Source organism: Gekko japonicus, unplaced genomic scaffold (assembly GCF_001447785.1).
Source record: "Gekko japonicus isolate JY-2015 unplaced genomic scaffold, Gekko_japonicus_V1.1 scaffold185, whole genome shotgun sequence".
Taxonomy (NCBI): domain Eukaryota; kingdom Metazoa; phylum Chordata; class Lepidosauria; order Squamata; family Gekkonidae; genus Gekko; species Gekko japonicus.
The window spans coordinates 1,212,075-1,224,572 of record NW_015176457.1 but is presented as its reverse complement, the minus strand read 5'-3'; the positions used below and the strand labels follow the sequence as shown (position 1 = coordinate 1,224,572).

The window sequence follows — 12,498 nt, the reverse complement described above, 5'->3', positions numbered from 1 at the left end:
TTAAGGACAGTAAAAGAAATTGCTCTGCGGCAGTGGCTGTGTGACACTCCTTCCAGAAAAGACAGTTCTGAGAAGTACCATCGCAGGAAGTGCCATTTTCACACCACATATGTTAATCTAAAAATTATACATGGCTAGAAATCGCAGAGAAGCAACATGTCGCTTATGAACAGTTTTACTAGAACATTTTGAGATCAAAGGCCCAAATTAATTTAGGGAATTCAAACAGCCTCCTGCTTATACAAGCTCACTGCAAAGGAGTAAATTCCAGCATATAAACAGCATTTTGCGAAAGGATTTGTCATGTACCATTTCCACATGCTATCTTAGGTGAAAACGGCAATTTACCACTCTTTAGCAGTGACAGATGGGTTTCCCAGTATATGACTCTGCCTGCAATGTGCCATTGCCAAAGAAGTTAAATGAGTCTTTAGATAATAGGACCTTGCGGAGAACGCTCTTTATCTTACCCTACAGATGTACTGGTTCCGCTCGCCTGGAGAGAAGGTTTGTGAGCGGACTATCATGCTGTTCCTGACAAAGGGATGCTGCTGCTGAGACTTCAGGCTGGCTCTGTCCTTGGGCCGGACAACCACACTCTCACCCTCTGTGTTAGTTTCTTTGTCGACCTGTTGAGGAGTCATGTACATTTTTTTTAAACTAAAAAAACACTCAAACCCTTAGCGGCCCCTCAAGCTTGATTTTCATTCCAGCTTGTCACAAACCAGTTAAGAGCGGGCATAAGTAATTCAAACGCCCTTGCTTTCCCACTTATGAGAACATGCAGGCACGCTTAAAAGTAGGATTGCACGCCTTTTAAGTTACTAAAACTTCCTACCTACTTCAACATTTCTGATTTTGCCAGTGCAAAACACACAAACAAACAAAACTCTGGAGGATGTAAGGATGTAGAAAGCCCGAGTCCTACTGATCGTTTAAAATTGTTACTTAGGTCTAAGGTTTGCTAGATGGAGATTGCTTTTTAGGAGAGCTACCAAGAGGCAGTGAATTATAGCGGGTACAGTTTCAGACTATGATGGTCCAGGTTCAAATCTCCACTCAGCTATGAGGTTCAGTGCCTGCCTACATGTTAGGTTTTCCCCATGGACGTCCATGGGCTGGGTGGGGAGGCATAGTCTGAAGTTCCACACTTCCCTGACGACAGGGGTTCAATTCAGTTTGGAACCATGGCTCACAGCAAGAGGGGGCTTAGCCCATCCCCCTGGGCCATTTCCTTAACCTGAAATGACCCCGGCGGGGCTATTTGCTCCACCGGGGAAACATAATGTGTAGCTCATCAGTACAAGTGCAGTCCCAGCAGCTTGGGAAAACAGCATGGAGGGGGAAGGCTAAACCCCCTCTTTGTGCGTGCCGAGGTCATGGTGGAAAGTGCCAACTTAGCGTTTTCAAGGCAAGAGGTGTTCAGAGGTAGTTTGTCACTGCCTGCCTCTCTGTAGAGACAAGTGTTGCACTTATCTGTACTTGTTGTTCATCTAGTTGTCTCTGTGCAGGCACACATGGGACTGTGCAGGCACACAGGGCAGCCACCTAAAGATTTTTTAACTAGCCTAGTAACAGAGCAGGAGGCCCCCCTCCCAATCAGAGCCATTCAGCCTGTTTTCCCGCCTAACGGTCGTGTGCTCTGGGGAGGGGCCCTTCTCCCTCCCTCAGTTCTCCTTGGCGGTCGCTATGAGGCAACAAATAGAGAGTCAAGGAGCTCACAGCAGGGTAGGAGGGAGGGATGCATGCCTGCACAGAGACAACTAGATGAACAACAGTTACAGGTAAGTGCAACACTGTTTTCATCATCGCTGTTCTGTGCAGTCCCACATGGGAGACTAGTCAGCTGGCTTATCAAGCAGTGGGGTGAGCGCTTTACTGGAAGATCAAATGTAGAACTGCTGTCCCTACTGACATCTCCCTTCTTGTATTAACCTTCACAGAATAGTGCTTAACAAAAGTGTATGCAGACGACCAGGTTGCTGCCCTGCAAATGTCAGCCAATGGGATGCCTTGTTGAAAGGAAGCGGATGTCGCTCAAGCCCTCAGGAAGTATGCTCATATCTGTAAAGGACACTGCACCAATGCCAGTTCGTAGGCTCTCTTGCTAGTAGAGACAATCCACCTAGACACAGGGCCAGCTCTCCTGCTAGGCCAACTAGGCACTCGCTTAGAGCGGGAGGCCCTGGATGGGGGCGCCGAAGTTTGCCTCCCCCCTCCAAAAGCCAGCGCCGATCCCCGAGGCTCCCCTCCGCGTCCTTCCCGCCTGCCCGGACCCTCTCCAGCAACCCATGGCCAGTGGGGAAAGGCGCCGGCAGAGCGGGCGCATGAAGAGGGGAGCCTGCGCCGGGGCCACGCTTGAGTTTCCTTAAAAAAAAAAATTCTACTGATTGTTTAAAATTGTTAGTTAGGTCTAAGGTTTGCTAGATGGAGATTGCTTTTTAGGAGAGCTGGCTGGCTGGCTCAGGCACCGGTAGAAAGAAAGCGCCGCGGCCTCAAGTTTGCGCACTGGGGGGGGAGAGGATTGTGTGAATCAGTCTGATTCACACAATCCTCCCCCCCCCTCAGTGCGCAAACTTGAGGCTGCGGCGCGTTCTTTCTGCCGGTGCCAGCCAGCCCTCCGCTTCAGCACGCCCCGGGACCACGCGGCCCTTTACCCCCTCTTGGCAGCACTCCTTAGCTGCCGCCGTTGCTGCCACCCGAGTGCCCATGGCGGGAGGAGGTAGGTGGGCGAGGGGGGTAAAGGGCTGTGCGGTCCCAGGGCGGAAGGCTGGCTGGCTCAGGCACCGGCAGCAGGGCGCGCTTACCTCCTGCCTGGCGGTGCCTGCAGCAGCTCTGGCAGCCTTGGCTCCCCCGGCAGGCAGCGGCAAGCGCAGCCCTGGCGCGGGCTCCCCTCTTCATGCGCCTGCTCTGCCGGTGCCTTTCCCCGCCGGCCATGGGTCACTGGAGAGGGTCCAGGCAGGCGGGAAGGACGTGGAGGGACACGGAGGGGAGCCTCGGGGATCGGTGCTGGCATTTGGTGGGGGGAGGCGAACTTCAGCACCCCCATCCAGGGCCTCCCACTGGGTTCCCAGTGGGGCGGTCTCCAGGCCCCACCAGAAGGTTGGCATCTGCAGCCTCGCCTAGGGCGCAGCCTTGCCTCGGGCCAGCCCTGCCTACACACCATCTGAGCCTGTTCAGGTTTTCCCTTCGAGGGGCCAGCAAAGCAGAGAAACCATTGGAGAAACCTTTTCTGAATTCACTTGTTCTCTTTAAATAAAATATAGGGCATGTTTTACATCTAATGTGTGTAGCTGTCTTTCAGCTGCAGATGATGGGGGTGGGAAAAAGGTGGGAAGTGAGCTGGGCTGAGGCAAAGAGTGGAGAGCACATGGTGAGTTGCTGATAGAAGGTAAGGGATTTTTCTTTCTCCCTTTGCCTTCCTAGCTGCTGTGTGGGAGCTGAAAGAGAGTTGGGTTCTTTGTAGCCTGATAGAGAGTGGTTCTGTTTAAGTCTGTTTGGGGCTGTTTGTGATTTGGAGGTTGTTGGAGGCTGAGTGAGTTGCTGTGGAGTGCTGTTTATTGCAAGCCTCGCCCCCTGTTGTGCTGGGCTCTACTGAACTGGGCAGGAAGGGGCCTTTTGAAACAAAAGGCTGCTCCTCGTCAGAGGCAGAGCTGAGTCAGCTGGGCTGAGGCAAGGAGTGGAGAGCATGTGGTGAGTTGCTGATAGAAGGTAAGGGATTTTTCTTTCTCCCTTTGCCTTCCTAGCTGCTGTGTGGGAGCTGAGAGAGAGTTGGGTTCTTTGTAGCCTGATAGAAAGTGGTTCTGTTTAAGTCTGTTTGGGGCTGTTTGTGATTTGGGGGTTGTTGGAGGCTGAGTGAGTTGCTGTGGAGTGCTGTTGATTGCAAGTCCCCGCCCCCTATTGTGCTGGGCTCTGCTGTGCTGGACAGGAAGGGGCCTTTTGAAACAAAAGGCTGCTCCTTGCCAAAGGGCTGTTGCCCCGTGGCTCTTAGCCTGTGGGTCTTGCTTGGAGGCCTTGTAAGAACCTGAGTAGAGGGCTGTTACTGAGTTCTGGAGAGAGAACTGCTGGCAAGATAGCCATTTTGTCAGTCTCAAAGTTTTCTGGGTACATCACCACAACAGGAGTATGTCGGACTTTGAGGGAAGTTCCTGAGGCTGTAGAATATAGATTTGCTCCTAAGGAGATGGATAACGAAGGATCTATTCCAGTGACATGTCAGGGTTGCGCCCTGGCAAATCTGCCTCTCGGTCTGAATGTGTAATACTTGAACCACAAGAGGCCTCAGTTGGATGTTTGACCTCTCAAGATGGGGAAATGGTTCAATCTTGACAACTGCTGCTAAACTAAACTGGATGGTTGAATAGTCTACCACATCTTGGGATAAAACTGCATAAGAGCATGAGATTTTACAGGATGTCCTTGCATGCCCAAAACCACTGGACTATTGCAATGAGCTCTGCTTGGGGCTCCCCTTGAACAGTGTTTAGAAGCTTCAACTACTGCTAGCCAGCTACGGGGAGCATGTGACCCTGATTGTGGCAGGAGGACCAGATGGGGCTCGGTGGGACCAGGATCCCAGGCTCATTGGCCCAGATATCTCCCCAGTACAAGGTGTGAGGGTTCCCAGGACAAGGGCTCCCAGGATAAGACATTCCAGTGGGAAGAATCTGACCCCACATGCATTCCATAGGGCAGGGCTGGATAATAGCCTCAATGGCCCTGAAAGGAGAGGGCATGAGGGATCAGAGTGGGTCTGCAGGCACTTGGGAACTAGGCTACAAAGGGAGAAGCCAAATGCTGGGGTGGGCCTTAGAAGCCATGATGTGGCACTCATTGGGAGGCCAGAAGAGAAAGAAGGAATTGCCACATTGGAACAGCAGTTGGTTGACTGGAGTTCACAGCCATCAGGATAATAAAGGAGATACTTGCACTGTTCTCCGGGCTCATGTGTTGTGCGCCTGGTGATGGGATTCTTGGTTCCCATCCAGCCTGCTGTGACTGCCCAACATTCAGGTGAGCCCAGAAATGCCGACCACTATGACACTAATACTAGAGAATTATACTGGCTACTGATCTGCTCCCAAACCCAATTCAAGGTGTTGGCTTTGTCCTCTAAAGCCCTGCATGGCCTGGAACTGACATATCAGAAGGACCATTTTTCTCCCATATGTTCCTGACTGGGCATTAAGGTCACAAGGAGAGGCCCTTTCGGCTGTCTCACCAATCGAAGAAGCTTGTCTGGTGTGCACATGAGAGAGGAACTTTTCAGTGGCAGCCCGAAATGCTGGAACAGCCTCCTAGGAAGATGTGCCTGGCCCCTTCACTTTCGATCTTCAGGAGGCAGTGAAGACAGTTTTATTTAGGACTGTATTTGACTAATTTAATTTATTGGAAGCCTTGAGATTTTAAATTGTGGTTTTTTAATGTTTTTTTTAGAATTGTTTCATTTACATTGTAAGCCGCCTTGAGTTCCACAAGGTAGAAAGGCTGCTAATAAATATTTTAAATAAATAATAAATAAATAAAACCAGGAAAGCTGACTAATTCCTGGGCAAGAGTAGCAAGGGCTCACTGGGATGTCTGAACAGATCAGGCCATTGCTTGGCCAGCAGAAGAGAGTGCAGGGCCAGCAGGAAGGCGATTTGACACCACTCACAGCTGGTTATATTTCTAGGCTAGCTCGTGTGTCTGTATATGTGTGCATACATGCAATTTACCTACATTACCCTAAAGAACCGAGCCCTTGCTGTTAAAACTTCATAAGCAATGCAAGAACAAAAAAAAATTCTACCATACGTGTATGCAAGTATAGCTTAAATATTAAATAACCTATTAAATATTTAATACATTCATTATTAAACATGAATAATCTACCAAATAAACATTAAATGTTAACTAGCAAAGCTGAATGCTTTTCTTATGGAGTTCGGGCTCTTCCTTTTATTGTATATCAAAGAAAAAGTGGAACCCTGTTATAAAACAGTGGAGATTTTAAAGGCCTCCTCTGTATTTATTAACGATACCGAACGTTATAAACAAACTCCTTATGACAAACTTTAAACTTAAACACACACCCCTGATGGGCCTGGAACAGCTAGGGGCTTATGGAGCTGTCCTCATAGTGCTTTAGGGAAACATAATCTAAAATATTCACCAGCGTGGGTGATACCGTTGCTAGCACATTGCAACACACATCTGCAGGGCCACCGTCTTCTTCCTCCTTGACTTCATTTGCTTCTACCAATTGGGAGCAGAAGCTGTCATCTTCTGCATAGGCACCTCCCTCCACTCCTTCCACGTGGTCCTCTTCTTCAGTCACACTCTTGCTAGATGTCTCTGCCAGCACTCCTAGCCTGTGAGGGGGGAAAAACCAAACAAACCTCAAGTTTACCCTTGAACCAGCAAGACCTGCAAAAGAGGACGTTGCTAGCCTGGCTGGAAGCTGAACTCTGTGCAAAAATATGTGTTATCGTGGGCATGTTATCTTGGCATCAACTAGATTAGAATTTCACCGATCCCCCCAACCTCCGCCATATGAATGTATTATATTTGTTATCCTCTCCAAGGAAAACATGACATTCTGTTTCAAATTGCCTCCTCTGGGGCATTTTGATATAAACACAGTACTTGGGACTTCTGCACACGGTTATGCATCATGTTTCCTTTTCAGAGTGTTAACACATATTAGCAAATACAGACTAATTTATACTGTATTCTCAGTCGGTATACCAAGAGTATAACTCGATTCAAATATAAATGTGTAGGTTGGATCCAGCAGCGGATTTTTGCTAATAGAAAGGGAAGATAGATTTTCATTGATTCTCCGCCTCTACTGCAGGTCTCTAACTCAGCCTTTATGCTATTCTTGGGGGACCAGGAGTAACAGTTTGGGAAGCATTTAGGCTGTAGCAGGACAGGAGAGGTGAGAAAAGGTCCATTCCACTGATGGAAATCTGTTCTGCCAGCAGATACTAATGCTGGGGTTGACCCCATGATTTGGCTGTATGTGAACAAACCCAGCATCAGCGTTGCTACTGTGTGCTCCCTTGTCTCATTTGCTGCAATTCCATCCTTCCCTTGCTGTTTGAACAAAAACCATAAATTAAATCTGAGATGGTCTGCATCTTCTCTCCAAACCAGAATTGCAAAGCATGAATGAAAGGCAAGCACACACTCACAGTTTTGCTAGTTTAGATGTTATGGCAAACTAAAGTTTGCCTCCAACTAGGAAGTGGGGTGGGGGTTAGGGTGGAATTGTGGCACATAGCAGGAAGACCTGAGAAAAATATCCAAACATTTCCACATGCAGTCTTAATATAGGGAGGGAAATTCATACAAGACAGTATCTCTAAAAAGAGACCAGTTATTAGGGATGTGAGAAAAAAATCAGTATTTTTTGGTTTCGGGTGTACTGAACCTGAAAAATATTGGTATTTCCTGATATTTCCAAAACCCCAATATGGGTATGATATTGGGATTCAGGAAATAATCGGGATTGCTGAAGTTATTCGGCTCCATTATACCCTATGGGGACTGAATAAAATTGGCTTTTATTTGGGCGGGGCTATTTTGGTAGCAGAGTACAGATCTGTATTTTGCTGAATGAATACTCGAAAAATGCAGATAAGATATTTTTTGGGTATTTATTCAGCTCTATATATACTGAGTGCACACCCCTACCAGTTATTAAGACTCTATATTTATTATAACCCAAGAAGAAGAAGAGTTGGTTTTTATACCCTGCTTTTCTCTACTGTAAGGAGTCTCAAAGCAGCTTACAACCACTTTCCCTTCCACTCCCCACAACAGTGACCTTATGAAGTAGGTGGGGCTGAGAGAGTTCTGAAAGAACTGTGATTGGCCCAAGATCACCCAGCAGTAGGGAATAAACTCAGTTCTTCAGATTAGAGGCCGCTGCTCTTAACCACTATATTATGCTGGTTCAGGGAGTGATGTGCACTATGAAGGGTGAACTGTTTCTGCAATTGATGCTTTATTCATTGATCTCTTACAACAGTCCCCACCACTGAAGAGATGAACAACTTTTTTTTTTTTTAATGGCTTGTCTCTTCAGCAGTGGGGGAAACTGCAGCAAGGAATTGCTGCAACTGAAACATGCGTGATTAGAGCTGCCAGCTCTGGGTGGAGAAATACCTGGAGATTTTGGGGGTAGAGTCTGGGGATGGCGAGGCTTGGGGAGGGGAGGGACCTCATCAGGGTGCAATGCCATAGAGGCCACTAGGGTTGCCAAGTCGTAATTAAGCCTCAGCGGGGGACTCCCGGCTTCCTCCAGGAGCGCACGCGTGCGTTGCGAGCACATCACCCAGAAGTGATGCGGCCGCGCCAGGGGCAGGGCAGCGGTCATCCGAGGGAAAAACATAGTTTTCCCTCGGATGACCATGGCCCCGCCCCTAGCACGCCCAGTGTAGCTGCGTCACTTCCGGGTGATGTGCTGATGCCGGGCACGTCCCGTGCTTTGGGGGTGGGGTTCCCCCTGGGGCCTGATCCGCCAGCGGTGGGGAACGGGCCTCTGGGGCGGGGGTTTCCCCGTCCCCCGGGGGGACTTGGCAAGCCTAGAGGCCACCCTCCAAAGCAGCCATTTTCTCCAGGCGAAGTGATTTCTGTTGACTGGAGATCAATTGTAGTAATAGAAGATCTCCAAGCCACACTTCCCAATGTGCACAAAGCATTCAGTTCTTTTTTATTCTATTTAGTACCTGATGACAAGCAGAGGGTTATTTCAGTGGTCTGTTTCACTATGTTTTGTGGTATGAAATACTGTTTTTGTACCTCAGATTAACCATAAAGCCACAGTTTACCATTCTTGCTCAGCACTCTGTGACTCCTGCACTTCCTTTTCTTCCTCCTCTTCTTCCTCCTCTTCCGCCAACTCTTGCTCTACTGCTTCCAGTTCGGCTGAAGTTCTTTCTAGTAAGGCTGACACGGCATCCTAACAGAGATTTGAAAGCAGTGCTAAATGTTACGGTAGACTCGTGTGGGTTTTTTTTTTTAACAGAGAAGGGACAGATACCATTGATAAAGCCTATTCCGCAATATTTGTGAATAGTGACAAAGCATGCTTAAAGAACAGTGCCAGACTAGTGTGCTATACTGAGGTCTACATTTGGGATTAAATTTATTGTGAAAACATTTGCTGAAGCACACTAATATTAACAAAATAGTGTTATGACCCATGGCAGAGCTGATTCAAATATTCAGTGCCTGAGGTGGCATGATCTTCCTATGTGACTGCTATCACCTCAGATATCACACGGGAAGTTCAAAAGCAAAGTTGCTTCATTTCTTTAAAAAAATTGTACTTTGCTATAAAAGTACCACAAGATTTTAAAACAAACGTAAACACAGTAGAAACAAACACACCATTTGCAGCCTAGAAAAGACAAGGTTCCCACTGGAAAAAACAGCAGTTTACACAAATGTAATCCATTTGGAACTTATATTATTAATATATACTTTGTACTTGAAAATAAGGACGCAAAGACAAACACAGAATGCATGTGGGAGAACTGAATGATTAAATGTTTCCTGATGTAAAACAAAACTCAACTCTCACTGAGATAATAGTCACACTAAAAGCAGTTGGGTCAGAACAGATAAAAGGAAGTACTTCTTCACCCAAAGAGTGATTAACACATGGAATTCACTGCCACAGGAGGTGGTGGCGGCTACAAGCATGGACAGCTTCAAGAGGGAATTAGATAAGCATATGGAGCAAAGGTCCATCAGTGGCTATTAGCCACAAGGCAGAGGTCATTTCGGGGGGGGATCGCGGGGGATCGCAGTTCCCCCGGGTGAGGTATGGGGGGCAGGGCACATGACGAAGCCCCGCCCCCTGCTTCCGGCTGCCCTGCTTCTGGCCCTCATTCAGCCAGGAGGAGGCAGGAGAAGAGGGAAGGTAAGTTGCTTCCTCCCTGCCTCTCTGGGGCCAGGGAGGGCCTTCGCGGGACTTCCTTGCACTCCTGGTGGCCTTGCAGGTCCACCGCCGGGCCCCTCATGGGGTTCGGCAGTGGAGCTGCAAGGCCGGCGGCGGTCGGGACCGTTGGGGGTGGGGTGTGCGGCCTTATGACACACTTCCGGTGATGTCAGGGGGTGTGGCATATGCTAACGATATGCTAATGAGTTATGCTAATGAGTCCCCCTAGCTCTTTTTCTACGAAACGACCCCTGCCACAAGGTATAGATAGGAACCCTCAGGCTGGGGCAAGTGATGCTCTGTATTCTTGGTGCTTGGGGGGAGGGGGCAACAGTGGGAGGGCTTCTAGTGTCCTGGCCCCACTGGTGGGCCTCCTGATGGCACCTGGTATTTTTGGCCACTGTGTGACAGAGTGTTGGACTAGATGGGCCATTGGCCTGATCCAACATTGGCTTTTCTTAAGTTCTTGTGTTCTTATGATACCTCGCCCCACATGACACCTTCACTTGGCATTCAACTAATAAGAATGGCACAAAGGAGCACATTACTAGGTAGTGAAATTATTTCACAGAAGTCACCGTAGGCTGCTCACCAAGTCCAAAGAGCCTGGTAACTGAGTGACAGGGACAAATACAGGATCCTCCTTTGGCCCCTTGTCCTTTTTGCCAGGAACCTGCTTGCAAGCCAGCAAGTTATACCACAGAGTAGACGTCTCTTTTGAAAACGACAGGTCTGCCAGGCTTATCTGAGTTCCAGCCTAGGTGGAGATGACAAAGAGAAATATATGTGGTCATTTTAATGTATAGTAATGGAAAAATAATAAACTGCCAATATCTCTTTTGCAGCTGGAAAATGGTGCTGCCTGTATTTACATTGGCTCTTCAAATGCTACGTACCACTTAACTGAAAAAATTCTGACACATCTGTACCTTTTAAAGAGCAGTGAATGCACTTTAGCCACTATTCAAACGGAAGCAAAACCAATTCTAGGGCCATGTTTATGCACTTGCAAGTGGGGGAACTCACAGGGGAGCAGAAATTTCTTTTCCTCCGTTCCTACAGGTCCTCTTATCGCTGTTTGCACTTTCCCTCTTTCCTCCTTCTCATTTGCTCTGGCAACCCCGTAATATTGACCTTGATCTCATAACCTAGTTGTGTAAGATCTCTAGCAGCGTTTTTAAAAGTCTGTGGAGTTTTTTTTTTTAAATTAAACCTTTTTGGATTTTTCTGCAAACTCCAACATCTCCTTATTGTGCAGATTTCTTGATCCACACTCTGCAGTCAAGTTTGGAAGCAGATCTATAATCAGGCTTTCAAGGAACAGGAATGAACATGCCCCTCCATTCCACCACACATACAAAAAGAGTGAGGTGAACATATTTCATGTGAAGGCATACTTTGTGTAATTTTTTTTTTCTCTTGCAAAAGGTACCACGGTATAGGAACGTTGTATGAATTGGGCATGGAATGCCTACCGTAGGCATTTCATTTGTATATGGTGGAGAGATCACTGGATTTTTAAGTGCATGAGCTGGGGGCCCTTGTGAAATGAACAGGGCTCAGAGGAAGAGGGGAGCAAAGAGTTAAGCAATGGCACTGTGAAGATAAGAGTGGGATGGGGGCAAGATTTACTAGGCTACCTGGGAGCAATCAGCAGAAAAAGGATGAAGAAATACTGAAAAGACAATAGCTTCTTGGTTTGTATGAAAGAAAGAACAAAGGAGTTCAAGGCACAGCAAGTGACAGCGCAGAAGTCTTAAATCCAGGACGAGTGCGAGGAAACAAGGGGAGACTGAAACAAGGTACATAAAATACGTAAACTCAGCTATTCTGGTTTAATTGGTTTTCCCTCAATATAAGGATAGCCTGCCTTGTTTTTTTTTTTTAAAAAAAAAAGGTAAATAGTCTGAAAACATTAAAGAACAGACAACGCATGTCCACAAGGGGGGAAATAAGTCATTTATATTCTGTAAATCTAATCAAGTGTAATAGATCCATGCAACAGAGAGTACTGGCTAAGTTGATGCCTGGGGCATAATATAGTTGGCCTCAGTCCATTGTCTTCATGAGACGAAAAGTGGTTTTATATGCAAGGGAAGAAAAATCAAGCTCACATCTGGAAGCTTTGAGAGCCCAATTGCGCCACATGCCTCAGGCTCCATTGCTTTACACTCTGGACGTGTCCACAGTTATTAAAACAATATGGTTTGGTGGTAGTGGGCAGCTACAATGAAAGATAAAGCAATCACCGTGTTCCCATAAAACTATCATGCAAAGGACAGTTGAGAACTTTTGTATGATACACCTCTGCTACAGAGCCAGGAAGGCAGCTCATTGGCAGAGAACCTGCTTAGCATACGTAAGGTGATAGGCTCAGTCTTTGGAATCTGCCATTAACAGAGTTGGGAAAGGCTTTGGCTTGGGGCCTTGGATGAAGAGCTGTTGTCAGTCAGAATAGGAAAGCATGTAACAACACTCTGACTCAGTTAAGGCAGCTCTATATATTCACCTCAATACCGAATACAAGCAAAATGAACACCTCGGTACTGAACACAAGCAAAACT

The 12,498-nt window shown here is 47.3% G+C and overlaps 1 protein-coding gene across 1 annotated transcript in view; it reads right to left on the bottom strand.

Moving 5' to 3' along the window:
* The window catches only part of WWC2 (WW and C2 domain containing 2), a 197,167-nt gene that overhangs the window by 13,797 nt on the left and 170,872 nt on the right, over positions 1 to 12,498 (bottom strand). The window contains exons 16-19 of the mRNA XM_015426965.1: positions 10,527 to 10,691; positions 8,820 to 8,950; positions 6,155 to 6,353; positions 471 to 629 (exon numbers count right to left, since the gene is read on the bottom strand). Of these exons, the coding sequence (XP_015282451.1) occupies positions 471 to 629; positions 6,155 to 6,353; positions 8,820 to 8,950; positions 10,527 to 10,691 (654 nt within the window). The remainder of the gene's footprint in view (positions 1 to 470; positions 630 to 6,154; positions 6,354 to 8,819; positions 8,951 to 10,526; positions 10,692 to 12,498) is intronic.